Raw genomic sequence first — 22908 nt, 5'->3', positions numbered from 1 at the left:
AATTATTTGTAGCTGCAAAATTTGGGGGGAGGGATAGCTCAGTGGTTTGAGCATTAGCCTGCTAAACCCAGGGTTATGAGTTCAATTCTTGAGGGGGCCACTTAGGGATCTGGGGCAAAATCAGTACTTGGTCCTGCTAGTGAAGGCAAGGGGCTGGACTTGATGACCTTTCAAGGTCCCTTCCAGTTCTAGGAGATGGGATATCTCCATTAGTTTATTAAAAAAATAGTTTATTAAAATTAGCCCTGCAATTCAGAGGCCGCATCTGAAAATTAGGCCCACAGTATGCATAAGTAATTTGTATTATTATATGAAAATAGTAAATTAGGAATATATGCAAAAGTCTTTCCACAGTTCTGAAGAAATAAGAGCTTGTCTACACAAACATTTACTTTGCTGCAAGCTAGGAGGTGAATCTACCCCATTCTAGCCTGCTGTGGATTAACCGTCTGTGTGTTCCCTGCTGCCATATATTAGTAGTTTGTTAACGTGCTTCAATGTAATCCAATTTCAAAGAGGACTAGATCAAAGCACATTAACAAACTTTTAATGCGATTCAGCTGTGTCTATGCAGACAGTTAGAATGGGGTAAATTCACACCCCCGCTTGCCACAACTAATTGTGTGTTGACAAGCACCATAAATCCTCAAAAATATGTACACTGGAATTGTTAAATAAATTAACTCCTCCAGTAGACCCCAAGAATTGGATAGTGAAATCTCTTCATAACATACATACATAATACTTTGATAATGGAAATTTAACTCTCCTGTAGTGTGTTCAGAATGGTTGAAGACGTACCAATCACAGCATTAATGGAGAAGGTAGCTTTACATCAGCAAAAAATGCAAAAAAAACCCACTATAAATGTTGTGTCACATGGATGCATTAATGCCATTGTGATTAACAAGTGTTACTCCTGGGGGAATTCTACATCACTGCGTTTGCACAGAATTCATGTCCCCACAGATTTCTTTGCTTCCTTGCAGAAAAATGACTTCTGATGGGGGAGCAAAGGGAAGCCCCAAGAGTGGTCACACACCCCTCCCTGGCATTGCAGGCAGGTTGGTTCAGGCACATGGAACCGCCAGTAGAGATGTAAATCACCGCTGCGGGGAGGGGCTAGGCAGTTGTGCATGTGTGAGAGGGAGACACTCTGTCCCTCTCGCTCACTATTGCAGCATGCTCGGCGTGGAGGGGCAGGGTTTTGGGGTGTTTCTGAGGAGGTAGGTATGGGGCAGGTTCTGTCCCCTCAGGTAAAGCACAATGTAGCAGCCTGCCTGCTTAGTGAATTCCCCCAGGCGTATAAAACAGGTGTAAAAGGTTTAAGGCTCCTTTACATTGCCAGAGTTGTGTAAGGGACAGTACGGCCTTATAAATGCTTACGATGTTTTAGTGATTAGAACAGGTCTAAATTTTTGGACTGAAAAAATTTCCTATCAAAATGTGCTCCATGAACTGTTTGCTACTGATCTTTCTGGAGATGGTCAGTAGCCAATATAAATTGTGAGTTTAATTCCCCAGTCCTCACTTGCTGTTCAGTTGCCCATGATGTAACACTGAGCCTACGACTGCATTTATTTGTTGACTAATAACTAGAAATATAGGATCAAACCTAGTTACATTACTAGTAGGCAAGGTGGTTGGCGGATCTCCTCCAATGCTCCCCACTCCCATTCTCCATCCATTGTATTGTAGTTTAAACAAATTACCGAAATAATTGAAACCAGAGTGATTATATTGCATTATTTTGACAAATAAAATATGCAGAATTTTAAAATATTCTATGCAGAATTTTTGACACAGAATTTCCCCAGGAGTAAAGTGCCACACCGTGATGTCACTATTAAAACTACATATTTTGTAGATTACATTTGTAACAGATATACATTTATTTTATGATCCCATTCTTCCTTGCATATCAAAATAATGAAAGAAAACTGAAAGTGAAGGTATTAAGCAATATGTTACCATTTATTGGTCCTGATGATAGTAATAAGGATTGTTGAGTTAATTTGAATGTCTTACTTCTTTTATTTTATTTGTTCAGTTAGTTTTGTATTTTTCAGGAAAGAAATATGAAAATATAATAGAATTACATCAAAAAGTTAACGTAATGCATCATGTAAAACAGTTCTATTTCTCATTCATTTTCAATGAAGTTATTAAATGAGTGTACTGTACTTTTGAATATTAAAAAATTCTGTAGTTTTAACTAATTTTTAGAAGACAAATTCAAATATGATAGTCCTAGCTACCATAATTCCTTGAAACTTTTTTTTTAATGGAAGCTTAATTTCAGCAGAAATGGATTTAGGCCCCAAAGTGTCTGGTCATGAAAACAGCAATTTTCTAAAATGCTTTTCTTTGAGACATAGTAATTTTCAAAGTCACATTCTCACAGACACTAACATTTCAAAGGCATTATCGGTGAAAGATGTCAAACCAGTCAGATTCCCTCTGCGTCCTCTTATACTTACTCACTTTTGAACCTGGCACTTCCCTCATCACCTTGCACACCTCACAACTGAATTTAGTTAGCTGAGTCTCACTAAGCATAGGGGGCCAGATTGTCAGCTGGTGTACACTGGCAGAACTCTATCAGACACCAGCTGAGGATCTAGCCCATAATCTCTATGTTGCTGCAAATAAATTTGAGAGCCCAAAAGAGAGAAGTGTTGCAAGAAAAGCAAATAAAAACGTCTAATAATGTGAAAGACAAAGTTGGCCATCCTCCTTTTAGCTTACCACATTTTTATAGTCTTTTCTACCTCCTCAATATGTAAGTTATGGCAATTTTCACTCCCTTGCACATATTTGTATATTGTTAAGTAGATATAAGTTGGTCTAAGGGAAATCTAAACAAGTGTAAGAGAGTCTAACTTATCTAACCTTATACATTATCACCTCTGAATTTGGATCACAGTGTAGAACACAAAACAGGAAAGAACAAATTAACGATGCAAGTATCTGGAGGACTATTACAAATAGAAGTTTAACAGGAGAGCTTATGAAATATACCTTGGTGATCTTTTCTAAGGAGAATATTAAATAAGAATAATTAAATGGTATGGGACAAATACTGGGGTCCTTACTCTGGCCTGGTCTACACTACCGGGATAAGTCGACCTAAGCTATGTTACTCCAGCTGTGCAAATAATGTAGTTGGAGTCGACGTAACTTAGGTCGACTTACTGCGGTGTCTACACTCAGGGGAGGCTCTATGTTTTTTGCCGCCCCAAGCACAGCAATCAGGTGGCCTTCGGTGGCATGCCTGTGGGGGGTCCACTGGTCACGTGGATTTGGCAGCGTTTCTGCGGGTGATCTGCCGGTCCCTTGCCTTCGGCGTACCTGCCACCGAATTACTGCCGAAGCCGGGGGACCAGCGGACCTCCCGCAGGCACACCGCCGAAGGCTGCCTGACTACCGCCCTCATGGTGACCGGCACGCCGTCCCCCGCAGCTTGCTGCCCCAGGCACAAGCTTGCTGCACTGGTGCCTGGAGCCGCCCCTTTCTACACTGCACTGTGTCGATGGAGACACCCTCGCATCAACTTACCTCACTCTTTTCGTTCCAGTGGAATACCAGAGTCGACGGAAGAGCAACCTGCGGTCAATTTACCGGGTCATCACTAGTCCTGCTAAATAGACCCCCCCACTGCATCGATTGCAGCAGCGTTGATCCCCAGTAAGTGTAGACATGACCTCTGTTTTTACTGACTTCTTTGAACTGAAGCCAAATTGAGTCTGTTTGAGTCCTTATTCACTAAATACTGAATGAGGAGTTCAAAATTTGGCCCTACATTATGTTAGTTACCCAACAAAACTTCTATGTCAGACTTATTAAATAATATACAATATAAATTATATCAAAGTTAACCATAGAGTATACTGACCATTTTCAGAAACAGCAAAATTACTTATAATGAAAGAGTCATATTCTGATTACCTTTAAGGAAACATTCTATTCACAGCTTTGTGTATTGAACTTACCTGTAAGTACCATACATGACTTTCTTACAGTCAACCAGAAGAAATTTCTGTTCCATTTTTCCATGGAATTTTGCCCCTGATTTGGAATAATAATCTTGTCCTTTTACTGTCCGCACCCTGATGTTCTGAAAAAGATTATAGAAGATGTTTAAAATGAACAAAATTAATGTTGCTGTTTATATTTAAGATCTCAGGGCCTGATACTGCACTTTTAAGTATCAGGGATGTAGGGAGTTGGAGGCTGAGAGAGAGAGAGAGAGAGAAAGAAAGAAAAACTGTTACCTACCTTTTGTAATGTTATTCTTCGAGATGTGTTGCTCATGTACATTCCATTCTAGGTGTGTATGCACCCCTGTGCACAGTCGGAGACTTTTGCCTTAGTGTTATCTGTAGGGTCGGCTGTGGCGCCCCCTTAGTGTTGCGCTCATCCATCAGTATACCGCCGAACATGCGCCCCCTCAGTTTCTTCTTGCTGGCAACTCCAACAAAGGGCCAGGAGGGCGGGTAATGGAATGGACATGAGCAACACATCTCGACGAACAAGTTACGAAAAGGTGGGTAACCACTTTTAATTCTTCGAGTGCTTGCTCATGTCGATTCCATTCTAGGTGACTCACAAGCAATATCCTCGGAGGTGGGCTTGGAGTTCATGGTCTTGTGGCTTGCCACACTGCTCTACCGAAACTAGCATCATCCTGCGCCTGCTGGATAATGGGACGTGAACGTGTGGATGGATTACCTGGTGGCTACCTTACAGATGTCCTGGATAGGTACCTGGTCTAGAAAAGCTGACAAAGAGGCTTGCGCTCTGGTTTAGTGGGTGTTCATGATCACCATCATATCAGCAGTGAATGCAGGCAGTGATACAAGAAGAAATTTTTTGAGCAGACACGGGACGACCTTTCATCCTGTTGGCCACCATGATGAACAATTGCGTCAAATTGCGGAATGCCTTGGTCCTTTCAATGTAGAAGGCTAGCGCCCTCCTGATGTCTAGGGAATGCAACCTATGTTCCTCCTCCTCCTCGTTATGCGGCTTTGGGGAAAAAACAGGTAAGTAAATGTCCTGGCCCGTATGAAACTGTGAGACCACATTGGGCAGGAAAGCCGGGTGCCGCCGCAGCTAGACCTTGTCTTTGTAAAAGACTGTATAGGGCGGTTCCGAGGTAAGCGCCCTAATCTCAGAGACCCAGCGGGCAGATGTCATTGCAACCAAGAATGCGACCTTCCAGGAAAGGAGAAAGAGAGAGAAGGAAGCCAGAGGCTCGAAGGGAAGGAGGGGGGTCCCGTGAGCTGCGACAGCACAAGATTCAGGTCCCACGGAGGGATGGGGTCCCTGATGTGCGGGTAGAGGCGCTCGAGGCCCTTGAGGAACCTGGCAATCATGTCCTGGGCAAAAACCAACCTACCATCAAGTGGCGGATGGAAGGCTAATATAGCAGACAAGTGGACCTTGATAGTTGAAAGGGACAGGCGTTGGAGCTTGAGATGCAAAAGGTAGTCCAGGATTAACTGCAGTGAGGCCCGCTCGGGCCGAATGCATTTATTTGAGATCCAACAAGCGAACCGCTTCCATTTGGCCAGATAGGTTGCCCTGCTGGAGGGCTTTCTGCTGCCCAACAGGACCTGTTGGACACCAACCAAGCACTCCTGTTCCTCTACATTTAACCATGCAGCAGCCAAACTGTCAGGTGCAGCACCGCCAGGTCTGGATGCAGAAAACTGCTGTGGTTTTGTGTGCAGATCCAACCAGAGCAGTAGCCATAATGGAGCAACCATCAAGAAGTCCAGTAGCATACTGAACCAGTGTTGGTGCGGACACGCCGGCGCTGTGAGGATCACTTTTGCCCTGTCCTGCTTGAACTTCACGAGGACTCTGTGGATCAATGGAACTGGGAGGAAGGCATACATTAGAGCCCCCGGCCACAGAAGCAGGAAAGTGTTCAACAGGAAGCCTCTGTCGAACCTCTGAAAGGAGCAGAAAATGTGGCATTTCTTGTTCTGCCTAGACGTGAACAGGTTCACCAGTGGAGTAGCCCACCTCTGGATGGAAAGACCACTCAGGGAGAAACGAGAAGGTCCTGCTGAGGTGATCTGCCAAGAGATTCCTGGCGCCGGGGAGGTGTGCGGCTACGAGATGGATATTGTGTTGTACACAGAATTCCCATAGCCTGAGGGCTTCCTGGAAAAGGGTAGATGACCCAGTTCTGCCTTGCTTGTTGATATAGAACAGAGCCACTGTATTGTCCATCAGGACCTGGACCACCTTGCTATTTAGGTGAGGTAGGAAGGTGTGGCAGGTCAAGCAGACCGCTCTGAGCTCCCTGACATTGACGTGTAGGGAATGATTGAGACAGAACCAATGACCTTGCATGCTGAGATTGCCAAGGTGGACTCCCCATCCCAGGTCTGAAGCATCGGAGACAAGGGTAACCAATGACGGGAGGGGTGGTGGAGGGGGCTGCGAATGGAACTTCTTCCAACACCAATGCAGGATTTTGCCACCGTGCGAGTGAAGACAGGATGTCGTCCAGGCCCTTGACCACACGGCCTATGTTGTGTCTGTTGGGGACGAAGATAGATGCCAGCCACGCCTATAGTGGCCTGAGGTGGAGCCATGCATGCCGGATCATGTAAGTACAGGCTGCCATATGGCCCAACAGCCTCAGGCACATATGAGCGGTGGTAAGAGGGTGGGTTGCACGCACAAGATCAGGTCTGCCATGGCCCAGAACCGGGTCTCAGGAAGGAAGGCCCTGGTCCGAGTAGAGTCGAAGACTGCTCTGATGAACTCTGTGCGCTGCACTGGAACTAAGGTTTACTTTTTCTCATTTATTAACAGTCCCAGGTCACGACAGGTGTAGCAAACCAGGTTGAAATGACTCTGAACCTGATCCAGGTATCGGCCCTTTATTAAGCAGTCGTCGAGATACAGATACATTTGCACACCTCGGCACCTCAGGTAAGCAGACACTGGCCACTTTGTAAATACTCTTGGGGCCGACGAGAGACTGAAGGGCCGTGAATTGAAAATGGCAGTGGCCCAACACAAAACAGAGGCAACGCCTGTGCCCCAGGAAAATGGAAATATATGTCCTTTAAGTCGAGGGTGGCGTACCAATCTCCCAGATCCAGGGAGGGAATAATGGAGGCCAGAGAGACCATGTGAAACTTCAACTTCTTGAGATACTTGGGTCCAAGGCCCCCTTTTGCTTTTGGGATTAGGAAATAGCGGGAGTAGAACCCTTTCCCTTTCATGTCTGGAGGGACCTCCTCCAGAGCCCCCAGGCACAGAGATTCTCAACCTCGTGAACGAGTAGTTGCACATGAGAAGGGTCCCTGAAGAGGGATGAGGAAGGGGGGTGGGAAGGAGGGTTGGCCACGAACTGCCAGGTGTAGCTTGAAGATATTATGTCGAGCACCCAATGGTCCAAGGTCAGCCGCAACCACACCAACAGGAAGGGGGGTGGATTCTGGGAAGTGACTGGGGTGCTGTCTTCGGGTGCATCCTCAAAACACCTGCTTCTGGCTTCCTTGGCCTCTGGAAGAACCAGGCTGGATAGAGGAATGGGAAGACAAAGAGTGCCACAGCTTAAACCCTTTGTCTCTTCTTTCTTCCTGTAGGGGGACACCCCAGGACGTCGACGGAAGTGGAGGAGGTGGGGGATGGAATGCCTTTCTAGTCTGCAGAGGGGTGTGTAGGCCCAAGGAACAGAGGTTGGCAGAGGAGTCTTTAAGGCCATGGAGTCATGCATCAGTCATCTCCAAGAAGAGCCCTGCTGCCTCAAACAGGAAGTCCTGAAGGGTAGACTGCATCTTTTGAGACAGCCCGGAGAATTGCAACCAGGAGCTGGGCGTCATGACCACCACAGAGGCGATTACCTTGGCTGCCGAGTCCATAGCATGCCAGGCCATCTGGAGGGGGCCTCTCACCACCACTTTGCTCTCATCCACCAAGGTGGCAAACTCCTGGGCTCAGTCCTGTGGAAGGCCCTCCTTGAACATGATGATGGAGTCCCACAGGTTGAAGTTGTACCTACCTAGCAGGGCCTGATGGTTCGACATCTGAAATTGCAGGCTGGCTGTTGAATAAATTTTCCTGCCAAACAAGTCCAGCCTCTTGGTGTCTTCATTTTTCAGTGTGCCACTTGCCTGGCCCTGCCTATCCCTCTCATTGACGGCGGACATGGCCAAGGACCCCACTGGAGGTTGGGTATACAGGTATTCAAATCCCTTTGCCGGGACATAGTACTTCTTTTCCGTGTGCTTGGAGGTAGGTGGAATGGAAGAGGGGGTCTGCCACAAAGATTTAACAAAGATTTAGGACCCCTGGGTGGATGGGCAATGTGACCTGGGCCGGGATGAAGGAGCGTATGACTTTTTAAAGAGGTCGTTGAACTCTTCTGCTAGCTTCTCGAACTCCAAGTTCAGGTTGGCAGCCACCCTTTTGAGCAGGGCCTGGTGCTCCTTGAGGTTGTCAGGGGGGGTTGCTCATTTGCTCTTGAGTTCAAGGACGAAAGGTTTTGCAGATCCTGCACTTGTCCTTTCTGTGGGACTCCCCCAAATACTTCAAACAGCTCTCCTGAGGGTCACTAATGGGCATTGGCCGGCTGCATGATGAGCATGGCTTATCGCCTGGGGAATGGGGCATGGCTTGCTCCAAGGCGAAGTCCCAGCCGGGACTCTAACTCAAACTACTACTCGAAAACTAAGCTTAATAGTCTAACTACGTACCTATCAATTAAATACAAAGGAGACAGAAGAATGGACTATAAGAACCACTAACGCTCTTGCGCTGCAAGACAAGGCACTCTAACCAACAGTCACGGTTGGTAAGGAACTGAGAGGGCGTAGGGTCGGCGGCGCTAATATACTGATGCATGAGCACGGTATTCAAGGGGGCCCAGCAGCCAACTCTCTGAATATTGCTAAGGCAAAGATCTCCAACGACTGTGCACGTGGGCGCGCATATACCTAGAATAGAATCGACATGAGCAAGCACTTGACGAAGAAAGATTATTACTGCACAGGGAAACCCTGTGCATGATAGATAGTAACTTCTGACCTAACCTGGAAGCCCCTTTTAGGCTTAAAAGTTTCACTGTACCTTTGTATCTCTGACTCTGGCAAGGGACAATATAAACTCCCCTTTTGTAGCTGGCTTTTACCCTGGAAGCTTCTTGTAAACAAGTTGCCTGCTGAGTATCCATGTGATACAGGGTGCTTTAGGTAGCCATGAAAAAACACCAAGAAAGGGAATGAGCAGAGGGTTAAATATATATTCTTGTTGTGCAGAGCTTATTTATTTTCTTCTATCAGATTTCCCTATAGTTTGTGGTGTTATAAACTATTTATTACTATTTAAAATAAATGAAACACTAACAGGGTAACTTGAAAGGTGCTAGAATAGAAATGAAACCAATGAGTTATTGTATATACATACCTACACAGAATTTGCACATTTACAGCAGTATCTTCATTATTATTACATATGGTCAATATATGAAATAGTGGAATATAACATTTTTGAACAAGGATCAATAGCTTGCCCAATCCTAACTATTCATAAATAAATAATGGGCTAAATTCTGCCCTGACTTATACCATATGATTAAATGCACAGGTTGGCAATCAGGGCAGAATTTAGCTCTGTAAAAATGTAATTTGAGGGAGGATGTAGGAGAACCATTAGGTCAAGGCATTGTCTACATCAGTGGTTCTCAAACTTTTGTACTGGTGACCCCTTTCACATAGCAACCCTCTGAGTACGACCCCCTCTTATAAATTAAAAACACTTTTAAATATATTTAACACCATTATAAATGCTGGAGGCAAAGCGGGGTTTGGGGTGGAGGCTAACAGTTCACAACCCCAATGGTAATAACCATGCAACCCCCTGAGGGGTCTCGACCCCTAGTTTGAGAACCCCTGGTCTACACTCTACAGAGTGAGAGGAATCAAAATAAACATTTCACTTTAAAAACAAACCCTACAGCATTCGTTTCCCTAAGCTCCCACTAAATTGACAATATTTTAAACCTTAAATTTGCCAAAATCTTTTACCCGGTTAAGTGCTCCCTTAGACAAAATATATTTAGCTAAACCATGGCTGCCAATCAACTAATAATAATACTTTCAAATAGCTTCTAATAAACTCACCCTCCTAAAATTTTTAAATCTTTCCCCATTTGAAAAAAAAAAGTTGCAGAAAAAGTGTTAAATTAAATATCTGACTTGTTACATTCTTCCAGATGCATATTACCACAATAATCTTTTCTACAACACAGTCTATCACTATTTTTGGTTATGACTGTCAAGAAAAGCAGATGAACAAGTACTGACATGAAGTCAGAATATAGCTGAGTGCAGATTTCTGCATGGCTATTAAATGCAGTTTTAAGAACTTTGTTTCTCCATAAATAGACAAATGAATGGTAAACATCATAACTCAAAACATAGGGCCTGTTTCACCACTGCATTACTCCAGTTTTTATACTAGTTTAACTTCATTTATTTCAGTGAAGTGAAGAAGAGTCAGAAGAGGCTTAGAGTGGGGCAAAGGCTACCTCTGCAGCCCTAGTCCCTTTTTTACACAATGCCTGTTTTTAGGAAGATGAACACAGACTCTACCATGCTCCTGTAGTGTTGAGCCAAGCCATGTGGGAGAGCTTGCAATCATTTTTTTCCACCAGAGGAAGTGGCTTAAATAGGGTTACCATACGTCCGGATTTTCCCGGACATGTCCGGCTTTTTGGCCCTCAAATCCCCATCCGGGGGGAAATCCCAAAAAGCCGGACATGTCCGGGAAAATAGGGAGGTGGGGCGCGGCAGTGCGGGGCTGGGGGCCGGTGAGGTGCTCGGCAAGGCCTGGGGGCGGGGGGGGGTGGGGCCGGCGCGGTGCTGGGCTGCCCCGGGGGCCAGGCCGGGGGCACGGGCACTTGGCCGGGGGCCGGGACCGGGGTCGGCGCGGTGCTTGGCCGGGGTTGGGGCCGGGGGCGCGGGGCCGGCGCAGTGCTGGGCCTGGGGCGTGGGCGCTTGGCCGGGGGCCGGGCCGGGGGCCGGGGCCCCAGCCGGGCGAGAGACACCGGGGCCAGAGCCTCTTGGCCTGGGCCGGCTGGCCGCCAAAGGGAGCTGCTCGGCCAGGGGGGCCGGACTGAGCTGCGCCGCGCCGCACTCCGTCCCAGCTTACCTGCTGCCTCCCTGTTTCAGGCTTCCCGCGAACATTTGATTCACGGGAAGCAGGGGAGGGGGAGGAGCAGGGGAGGAGCGTTCAGGGGAGGGGGCAGAGTTGGGGCGGGGCTGGGGTGGAGTTGGGGCGGGGACAGGGCCCCATGGAGTGTCTTCCTTTTTAAAAATTAAAATATGGTAACCCTAGCTTAAAGATACTGGTCACAAGCTCCTTTCATATGAATGCCATTATGAAAGGTTTCTATTTTTTTTAAAAGCTAACTAGAACACTACATATGTTGCCGAAGACTTCCATTACCTTGCTAAATGTCTTTAATTAAGTTAGTTTTATGCATTAATTTTCAAACACGGTCTTAAATTCAGTTATGTACATTTGGGTATCTATTGCAAAAGCAAATTTGAATACTTCCTATAGAACATTAAGTTTTAGAAGTAACTACAACTGGTCATTCCTCAAAAGAAATTAATCCAAGATGACTGCTGTGATATCACAGTTCCTCCAGGACTCTTAAAATGTCTGCATTAACTCCTTGATGGTATAACACTGTAAATAGTCTCGTCACAGTCGAGAACATAAAAAACTACACACTTGGTATATTTACACAGAACTGCATATGAATAAGTGCTAAAGTTCAATGAAGGAAGCTACTTATAGTATCTCAGAGGAAATGTGGAGAGCTATCATTGAGCAGCTTCAATATTTTTTAGTGTTATCCTTGGCACAACAGACCTAGAAGAACATCCCACATATTTGTGTTAGATCAATAGAAGTACACTGTATTGGACTGTGCTCCCAATGGTACACTAAGGACATACAGCATGACTTCTGGAGTATTTAGATTCTATTCCTCTACATATTATCTTTCTTACCGGAGAAAGGCACATATTTCATAAATAAAAGTGCATCTAATCATACTGAATATTCACAAGGACAAATATATGGTAAAGCAGTTCATAGGAAAACGATGAAAAAATGGAATCCTGTGCCTTTTGATATAATTTTAACATCAAATCTCTTGAAAGAAAATCACTGTTTTTTTTTTTAAAGAAAGCCCATATTTTGTTTTCCTAAACAATTTATATTTTCTTTATGCTTACATTTTGCAGGATGATTTTACAAACATAAAAACAAATTGATTAAGTCCTCCCAGAATATAATATTCTTAAAATAATAATAGTACTCAGAAGAAATATGTAGTTTTATAGAATGTACTGCATGTATTTATTTTGCAAAGTCCTGAAAAGGACAAACATTTTTTGAAGGTAACAAAAATAGGGTAAGGTTGTGCTTTGAGCCTATTGATAGCAATTATTTTTTCATAAAATAAATTACATAAAATAAATTAATATTAGATATTTACTTCCTAAAAAAATAATATCCTTGAAGAGCACTACACAAGAGCTAGGTATTGTAGTAAACAGGTATTTTATTGTAAAACACGAAGCCTTACCCTGAATCTCTGAACTTGAAAGCCCTGTTTTTCTGTCATTTTAAGAAAGTGACTGAAGTTGAACTCATCAAGCAGAATATACACAGCAATCCCTCTGGTAGATGCCTCTACAATTTCTCTGAAGATATCCACATCTGTAAACGTATCCATAATTATGGCAATGACCTGTTTAAAAAAAAAAGAAGAGAAACTACTATAATAATTTAATGTATAAATAGTATTTCTTCATGAACTCAAAATATATAATATTTTGCATAGTGCATCTAATGAATTAGTACTCTCTACATGCCAAAAAGCTCTAAGGTTGTTTTTTTTTCCATCCAGGATAGTTAACATGGTGCAATTTTTAAGATATTTTGATCCTATCTTTAAGGACGTACAGTAGGGGCTATATGCTTACGTTTTCATTGGGTAGGTGACCATTTGCACGACACATTATTTACATATATCAAAGTTTGCCAAAAGATTGATACAGTGCTTGTGTAGAAAAACAAATGAAAACAAAAAACAGTGAAACCATTACTGTAGTTTGGCTATGGAAAGAAAGACAATGGTATTGTTACTGTAAAATGCTCTCATTAGTCTTCATCTGTAATACTGTTTTCAGTTTTGGCCACTTGATATAGGAAGAATGCCCCCACCCCAAGACCGTGGGAGGCAATAAGGATGACTCAAGGTTTCATCAGACGGGCCTACTCAGCACTTTTAGCAGATGAAACTCCCACATAATTCAGTAAGGTCTAAGAAATGCTGAATAGAGACCCTTGTTAGGCTTACCATACTGAAAAATAATAGATACTTCTGAATAAGGAAATACAATACCTATTGGTTTGAAGATATTTGACCAACTGTGCACCAGTTAGCCATCATTGGTGATTTCAGAAAAAATAATATGGAAGTGAGAAAGAGAGGTAGAGAGACAGAATATATGAGTAGCTGTGAGAGAAACTTTTAACCTTTACAGATAATCTCCCAAATCCATTATAGTCTTAATAAAAAGGTTGTACCACATCACTCATAAAAATGACCAAATTCTGCTCGTATGTGGAAACCTTTCACAGAGTTCAAAGATACTAAGTTTGCTTTACCACAGTCACTAATTTTATTGAACCATCTGTACTTATGATTTTTCATGTTGTAATTGCTATATTTCATCCTTTAGTCTTATCCTAGAACTGAGGACTGAGATATTCAGCTTATTCATAAAATTGGTGAAGCCATGTCATACACATCCAGGCCAGAGTTAATTATTTCTCCAGTGAGCCATCTTCATTATCTTTAAGAGTTTGCTTAGAACTATAAGAATCACTCATAGCAAATATCTAAATGTAACAATGGAAAGATTAATGGCTTCCTGAAACATGATCTAAAGCAAAACCAAGTCATCAAGAAAGATGAGAGAACCATTAAGGAAAACGGCTTTGGGGAGGCCAGAAGATGTGAAACAAAGACAGAGTGTTAAGTTGGCCTGTAATGTAAGTGCTTAGCAGTTAAAATGCTCCCTATAAATTCCATGGGATGGAGAGGAGGTCAATAGCCAGGAATCATGCTATTCCTCTTCCAAAAATCTTAGATTTCATACCATTCCCATTGTAATTCTCTTTGTAATCAATGTTCGTTCCTTTTTTTTATTAAAGCAGAACAGTATTAAGCTAAGCTGTACTATACTGTGGTACCGCATTTGGATAGCCTAAAGCTTCTGGCAGCTGAAAACTCATACAATCTCTTGTTTTGAGAATGTGCGCACTGAAGAAAGAGTTTAACAGAGGGCATGGCCTTACAATATCCATGCTTTTAGTCTCTGTAGATTGTGGGACATCCTGGTAAAGAGCCAGCCCTACCATGTCTTCTTCTCTGTCCTGCCCATGCCTTCTTTGCAGCATAACTGTCTCAGACACCATTGGTTCCTCTAATGAGGCTGTCAACTTCCTCATCCTGGAGTGGGTAAATGCCACACAACAGAAGTTAAGGCTGCAAGGATTTCCCCAAGAAAATATATCAATACAGAGTTGTTGGATCCTATCACTCTTCCTCTATAGACCAGCAGCCCGCTAAGCCCGTGGAGCCTCAACCATGCAGAGGCTTCAGCAAACTATGGGATGCAATCCTTTGGATATTATAGTATAAACAGGACTATACTGAATATAATAGAGAGGTTATATTACCGCTGTATACATCACTTGTGAGACCACTTCTGTGTCCAGTTCTGGTGCCCACATTTAAAAAAAAAATGTTGAAAAGTAGAGAATTTAGAGAAGACCTACAACAAGGATCTGAGGTTTGGAAAGCCTTCCTTACAGTAAGAGGCTTAAGGAAATTGACCTACTTAGATTATTGAAGAGAAATATAAAAGGTGACTAAAGATATCACAACTATTTACTGTAGGGAAAAGATATCAGATGGCTCTTTAATTTAGCAGCCAGGGGCATAACATGATCCCGTGACTGGAACCTGAAGCTTGCCAAATTCAAACAGCAAATAAGCAGTTCATTTTTAACAATGAGGATGATAAAGCATTTGAGCAACTTACCAAGTGGTGGTTTCTCCATTATGTGAAATCTTTAAATCAAGATTGGATGTCTTCTAAAAAAAAATGCTCTTGTTCAATCATAGGTTATTGGGTTTGACACAGGAATTACTGGCTGAAATTCTATGGCGTGTTATGCAGGTAAGACTAGCAGAGATTCATAGATTCAAAGACCCCAAGGCTAGAAGGGAGTATTGTGATCATCTAATCTGACCTCCTGTATAACACAGGCCACAGAACTTCCCCAAAATAATTTCTAGAGCAGATCTGTTAGTAAAACATCTAATCTTGATTTAAAAGATGCCAGTGATGGAGAAATCTACCACAACCCTTGGTAAACTGTTCTAATGGTTAATTACCCTCACTGTTAAAAATGTATGCCTTATTTCCAGTCTCAATTTGTCTAGCCTGAACTAGACATTGGATTGGATTATACCTTTCTTTGCCACACTGAAGAGACAATTAGCAAATACAGTGGAGTCACATCTTACGCAGGGATTAGGTTCTAAAGTCAGCGCGTAAGGCAAAAATCACGTAGAGTCAAAATTACCCTTAAATTGCCCATAAAGTACAGTATACTGTACATGGTTTTGTGTATACAACCCTGTACAGTAATATGTATAAATGTATAATGTATACAGTAATGTACAGTATATAATAAAGAGTACATATGCAAAATATAATCTTACAGTACTGTATTTTTAATTACAGGGGGTAATTACAGGGGGTCGTCAGGGCTTGATGTCAATCCAGGAGACAGAGGTGACGGAGAGTTTGGGTGATGGAGAGCGAGTCGTAGATGAAGTGGTTGGCTCTGGTTCGGGTTGAGAAGTTGATTGCGTAGGCTCATCTGCTGCTGGTTGTTTTTCCTTGAAAAACATGGTGATCGGCAACTGTCGCTGTTGTCTCTTGAGCTGCTCAAACATTTCTTGATACGGTCTCAAATCGTCCGTAATACTATGTGTGATTTTGAGGCTTCGTTCCATAGAGTGATCATATTCAGAAATTAAATCATTCAGGTGTTTCACTGCTTGAAACACTTCAGCAAATTTATGAAGATTCCAACTTGCTGCCTCTTCCTATTCGTCATCATCATCTTCGTCTTCTGTAGATGATTTTATCAGTTCCTCTAACTCTTCGTTAGTCAATGTTTCTCTATGGCTCTCAATTAGTCAATGTTTCTCTATGGCCCTCAATTAATTCTTCAAATTCCTCCTTAAGGATGTCGACGAAGCCATCACCACCCACTTGCCTGGCCACTTGAACAATGCATTTCACTTCTTTGTCAATGGTCGGGAAACCCTTAAAATCATTCACACATTCTTTCCATAGGTTTTGCCAACATGCATTGACTGTTTCAGGTTTGATTGCATCCATTGCCTGTTTAATATAAGTGATGCAATCGGCAACGTTGAAGGACTTCCAACACTCCATCACATTAAGATTGGAATCAGCATCCATAGTGCTATGTATCCATGAGAACGTAAGCCTCATGTACGTGACCTTGAAACAGCGAATCATGCCTTGGTCGAGAGGTTGGAGAATGGAGGTGGTATTGGGGGGGAGAAAGACTACTTCAATGTCATTGTGTGCAAACCGGAGTGCCGCAGGGTGGCCAGGAGGTCTACGATCAGCAACACTTTAAAGTCAAGTCCTTTCTCTTTGAGGTACTGCTTGACCTCCGGAATGAAACACTTGTGGAACCAATCCAGAAATAATGCTACCATCACCCAAGGCTTTTTATTTGATTGCCAGAACACAGGCAGGAGATTTTTGTTCTTGCCTTTTAGGGCACGGGGATTTGCAGCCCTGTAGAGCAAGCCTGGCTTTATTAAATGCCCAGCCGCATTGCCACAAAACAACACAGTCAAACGGTCTTTAGCTGCTTGTCTTTCTGATTTCGAAATGTAAGTGCGGTTGGGCAATTTTTTCCAGAAGAGCCCAGTCTCGTCAGCATTAAAAACTTGTTCCGGAAGATAGCCCTTAATTGTTCGGGGTAGGCTTTTGCTGCCTCTTCATTGGCAGATGCAGCTTCACCAGTAGTCTAGACATTTTTGAGGTTGAAGCAGTTCCTAAAACTGTTAAGCCAACCTTGGCTGACTTTGAATTCCTTCTCATCAGAAGGCTGTCCCTCTTTGGCAGGAGGTTTGAACAGCACATAGAGGCTAAGAGCCTTTTCTCGCAACATGTTGCCATCGATAGGCACACGTTTATGGTTCCTGTCCTCCAGTCATAAGTTTAATGCATTTTCAGTCTTCACTAAAGTCACGCATCTAGCTCATCACCTTAGCAGTTATTGGAGCACTTGATGCCACGGCTCGACGAATTTCTCTCTCTTGAATCTTGATGGCACGGATGCTAGATACCTTGCGGCCATATTTACGCGCCACATTGGAGATCGAGATACCATCTCTCAATAAGTCCAACACAGCCAGGTTTTCCTCCAGCGTTGGAACAGATCACTGTTTTTTTCGGTTGAGCACCAGATGAAGTAGTTGGCTTGTGTTTAGGGGCCATGTTGTATGAAAAATACGTATCTTTTAACACTAGAATCACACTCAGCACTGTGAGATGCTCACACTATGAGAGGCACGTGGGAACTGAGACTGACTGAGGGAACAGCAGATTCACATCTTCCATCTCACGCTCACTCCGGGGAATATGCTCATTGGGTGGAATCGCTCACATTATTTACTATTTGTGGCTGCTGGAAAAAATCTCCCCCAGCATCTCCCCTCTGGTGGCCCTGACCGAGCTCTCAGCCCTCTCCCTCAGAGCAGTGAGCAGGGGCGTGGCCTCGGCCAGAAGAGGCAGGGCCTTCGCCAGAAGAGGTAGGGCAGGGGACTAGCCTCCCTTAGGAGACTATTTACCCCCTCTCCCATGTTCCCCATATCGGTACTTATAGACTGTGATAAAGTCTCTTTGTTAAGCTAAACAGATTGAGTTCCTTGAATCTAACACTATAAGCCATGTTTCTAATCCTTTAATTATTCTCATGGCTCTTCTTTGAACCCCTTCCTGTTGATCAACATCCTTCTTGAATTGTGAACACCAGAACTGGACACAGTACTCCAGCAATGGTCACACAAGTTCCAAATACAAGGGGGAAGTGACCTCTCTACTCCTACGAGATTACCCTGTTTATCCATCCAAGGATCATATTAGCCTTTTTGGCCACAGCTTCCCACTGGGAGCTGATGTTCAGCTGACTATCCACCACAATCCCGAAATCTTTTTCAGAATCACTGCTTCCCTGGATGGGTCCCCCATCCATCCTGCAAGTGTGGCCTCCTTTCTTTGTTCCTAGATGTATACATTTACATACATTAAAAGGCATATTATTTGCTTGCACCCAAGTGATCCAGATTTCTCCGTGTCAGTGACCTGGCCTCTTCATGATTTACCACTCCCCCAGTTTTTGTGTAATCTGAAAACTTTATCAGTGATGATTTTGTGTTTTCTTCCAGGTCATTGATAAAAATGCTAAATAGAATAGGGTCAGGAACCAATCCCTGAGACACCCCACTAGAAACACACCTGCTCAATGATGATTCCCTGTTTAATATTACATTTTGAGATCGTTACATAATGGTTCATCTGGCTTCAAATCTATTAATATTCCTTGAATTTCTGGTTCTTTGCACTCATGGGCCCCCCTCCAGACAGGAGGTGCAGTTTTGTTATTTAATTAGAGATTAAGACTTGGCAAAAACACTGAGGATTACACATTTAATTAGTATGTTAATTTGTTTGAAGCTCTACTGATAGCATTAGCAGCTTTATTTATATTCTTCATCAGTTTCAAAGTACTGAATTTGCTGTTGTGTTTTAAATTGTTTTTAAAAGCTCATCTGCAGAAATAATTTCTATGCTAATAGTAGTAGCAAGAAGTCACAAAACGGTGAGCTCTACTAAGGGAGAGGGCAGAGGAAAAAGTGATACAAATTCAAAACATATACAGCAAGTCATAAAATTGTTCGTTGCACAAATGCTGTACAGAACAATGTTATTTTGAGTGAACTGATACATATCCTGTTGTAAAGGAATTCCCCATAATCTGAGTAGTACTTAAAAGTATACTGCAGTGTTTATCTATAAACTGTCTTTGTTCTTTTTGAAACACTTTATAATCCTTGAAAATCTTCTGAAACAAATGGTTCTGTTCATTTTGTAAAATGTACAAAGGTTATTCAAATTTTACAATAGATACTGAATGATTTAAACGGTACTTTCCAGCCAAACACTGCCAGAATTTTATGACTCCAGTAGAAATCTTTACACGCCTTTTCAAAATTGTTGTCACTCAGCAATAAAAACCTTGAACCTAAAACAACTAAGCATTCTTCCTTGTCAGAGGAGGAAGGTAGTTGACTAGGTAGGCAAAACTGCTCACAGAGAAAACAGAAAACTGAACTGCTCCCAATGATTAGATAGTAATAGCTGAAAATGACTACTCCTATAATTTATGTTTATTTTCTCCCGTAGTATTCAAATTAAAAAGTCTATATTTGTCATAGATTAGGCATACAAATGTACCCACACATTTGCTACTGTCGTATATATTTTCTAAATGGTGCATGGGTTTTCAATAGGTAAGGCCAAATTGGCTCTCAGTTACATCATTACAAATACGTAACTCCACTGAAGTCAATAGGCACAAACATTTTCCCATTTAAACAGACAGTTTTCATTGACTTTTCAGAAGGTAGCATCAGACCCATGTTTTATAATCTACATTTACAACAGTGAAAGAAACAGAGCAGAATTAGACTCACAGTACATGAGTAAAATGTCACGCTACTTAAAACAATTATGTAAGTTTAAATAAGTTTGCAATGATAAGAAAAAACATTTTCGCTGAATAGTGCTTTGGTTTTAGGTAATGAAATGAAATATATCAGCTTAAGGCAAAATAAGTGTCTTTAAAGCGACATAACATCTGGACACAGTATTTCAAACGAAGGTCTGGTCTACACTACATGTCAACCTAACTCCGTAAGCGTCTACACTACAAGGTTGCTCCTGCCAATGTATGTGACCCACTACATCCAAGGCCAGCTCCAGGTTTTCTGCCGTCCCAAGCGGCGGAAAAAACCAAACAAACAAAAAAAGAGCCGATCCACAGCACTTCAGCGGCAGCTCGGCGGTGGGTCCTTCACTCCCTCTCTTCCTCTTTGGCGGCACTTCGGCGGCAGCTCAAAGAGGAAGAGAGGGACTGAGGGACCTGCCGCAGAATTCCCGCCGAAGACCCGGATGTGCCGCCCCAATAGCGGATGGAGTGCTGTCCCTTTGTATTCACCGCCCCAAGAACCTGCTTTCTTAGTTGGTGCCTGGAGCCAGCCCTAACTACACCAACCAACTAACTTCACCCCTGCAAGAGGAGTAGTGCTTAGATCGATGTAGTTAGGGCAACACAGTGTCCCTGTAGACACTGTTACTTACATCGCCTGTTGGCTTTCGGCCCTGCGCCAGGTTCACAGCTGGAGCCCTCCACCCCAGGGCTGACAGCCCAAGCTGTCATTCCCACATGGGGCTCATCGTTGGAGCCCCCTGTGCCACTGCAGTACTGTAAGTGTAGAGAAGCTCTCAGTACCGTAAAAGTACCAGAACATGTTAATAAAAGATTCACAGCTCTCTCCAATAAAAACCAAAATGCATTTCTCTGATAACGGTTTGAATATAGGAAATGATGTCTTCCTAAATAATAGCTACTCCCATTGTTAAGATTTAAAATCTCTCTGACAAGTGCCAATTGTAAAGAAGACAGATATGTGCATGTTTTGAAAGTTAAAATAGCCACATTTTTTATTAAAATAACCATACAAAATTGAACTTAACACCTGGCAGCCAATCCTTGCCAAACTTGACCCATATGTATTGTTCCTCTGCACTGTCATTTGACCCCTGTTAGCCAGCTGATGACTGTAACCCATACTGTGGCCTAATTCAGTTGATCTACCATGCATTGGGGTCAGCCTTGGAGATTGGTACATTGGGCCCAGCTGCACTACTCTTACTTGATGAAAATGATTAAGGCCTTATTAAATGCATACTGTTAAGAGGACCATGTAAAATGAGATGCACAGTCCAGTTCCTAGTGTATAAAGTAACCATATCACCAAAAAAGATCCCACAGCACAACTGATAATAATTATCTGTTAGTCTCAGAAATAGGTTAAAAAAAAGCCAAGATAAAAATTTGTAAACAATTCTCCCTTCTTTTTTAAGATGTTGAAATTAATGAAAACTGTCGCTGAAATGGCAAAAATTGAAAATTTTGAAGATGCCTTAGGTTTAATGGACATAGAATCTAAATCCTGTCATTCAGCTAGTCATTCAAGGTTAGGAGTTGAGACACATTGGTAGGGTACGGCGTAGGAGCTTTCACTGCCCTGCTGGATCCATTCTGTAAATAACCGATGACTTCACTCTCCTGGACTGTTCATCCAACTCCTGTCACAAATAGGGTGACTAGACAGCAAATGTTAAAAATCGGGATGGGGGTGGGGGGTAATAGGAGCCTACAAAAGAAAAAGACCCAAAAATCGGGACTGTTCGTATAAAATCGGGACATCTGGTCACCCTAGTCACAAACAATAAATTCACTTTGAAAAAGTGGATATCTTGCGGAGGCTACTTTTTTAAGCCTTCTGGCACATGAACAGCAGAGAAGACTCTGATTCAGCTGCTTCTTTTGTTCATGCTTTCCTGGAAAGGGCAACCCGCAAGGTATCAATAAACCAGTAGGAACACTCAAGACCTATCTTCACTGCAACACCGTACACTAGTTCCTTGTAGTATACACTAGCCCTACACTGTGACAGAAATACATGAGTGTACAGCCCTTCAGGAAACTCTGGGAAAGCAAATAATCTGCTTGTCCAGCAAAGAAATCAGGAAGGGCCCAGTCTGAAGTAAAATCTGATGGGAAAAGCACTTTGCTGACCTTTTAAAGGCTCTAGTTTTAGGGGTTCCTGAGAGCCAATAAAGAGCCAACACAACCTAGCAGATTACAAATTCAGATTTAGAAAACAAGAGGGTGTGTGTGTATGGAGGTACTTAAAAGGCAGGGAACCTCTGACCTTTGAATGTAAAGGTAACTGAATGAACCCCAAAATCAAGGAGGAGATGGAAAGAAGCTTTCCAAGATGTAATGGCCAAACTCGGGGAGTCCCTGGATAATCTAGCCCTGGCCCAGCTACTACCATACCTATTTAGTTTGCTGATGATGGGCCAAATTCAGGAATCTCTGATTTAGGGTTAACAGATACCTTTCCCAACAGCAGGTGATAAGACTAGCTGACCCCATTCCAGGATGATCTTTATTGTCAAGAACTCTAATCAGGATGTTGTGCTTGTCATAGTCCTTTGGAGGGATTCACAGCCACTAGAAAGAGACTTTTCCTTCACCCTCTTCTCTGATGACCATTAGACCCAACCAACAAACTACTAGTGCTGGGCTAGTGCCCAGGGAGGAACAGATGACACTGATCAGTTTCCTGACCACGCTAGTGCAAGTAGTAACTTTGCTATATTTTAATAATAAAATTAAAATTTTTCTTACAGCAGACATGTATTAAAGTATAATCTGTTTAAACCCACAAAGAATATGTTTAGAATGATTAAAGTTAGAAGCTTTATTCCATACTGCTAATTTTTTAGTCATAATACACATTATAAAACCTTGTTACTCTGTAAAAGGCCTGTGCACTGAAGTCATGGGAAATTTAAGCTCAGCAAGGAGTGCTGA

The 22908-nt window shown here is 42.8% G+C and overlaps 1 protein-coding gene across 3 annotated transcripts in view; it reads right to left on the bottom strand.

Moving 5' to 3' along the window:
- The window catches only part of FAM83B (family with sequence similarity 83 member B), a 74766-nt gene that overhangs the window by 7265 nt on the left and 44593 nt on the right, over positions 1 to 22908 (bottom strand). For all 3 annotated transcript variants that reach the window (XM_042848825.2, XM_024101605.3, XM_065587838.1), the window contains 2 exons: positions 12632 to 12796; positions 3993 to 4117 (listed from right to left, as the gene is read on the bottom strand). In XM_042848825.2, the coding sequence (XP_042704759.1) occupies positions 3993 to 4117; positions 12632 to 12796 (290 nt within the window). The remainder of the gene's footprint in view (positions 1 to 3992; positions 4118 to 12631; positions 12797 to 22908) is intronic.

Source organism: Chrysemys picta, chromosome 3 (genome assembly GCF_011386835.1).
Source record: "Chrysemys picta bellii isolate R12L10 chromosome 3, ASM1138683v2, whole genome shotgun sequence".
NCBI classification, from domain to species: domain Eukaryota; kingdom Metazoa; phylum Chordata; order Testudines; family Emydidae; genus Chrysemys; species Chrysemys picta.
Note: the sequence above shows the minus strand (reverse complement) of the source record. Positions and strands in the feature narration are given on the sequence as shown.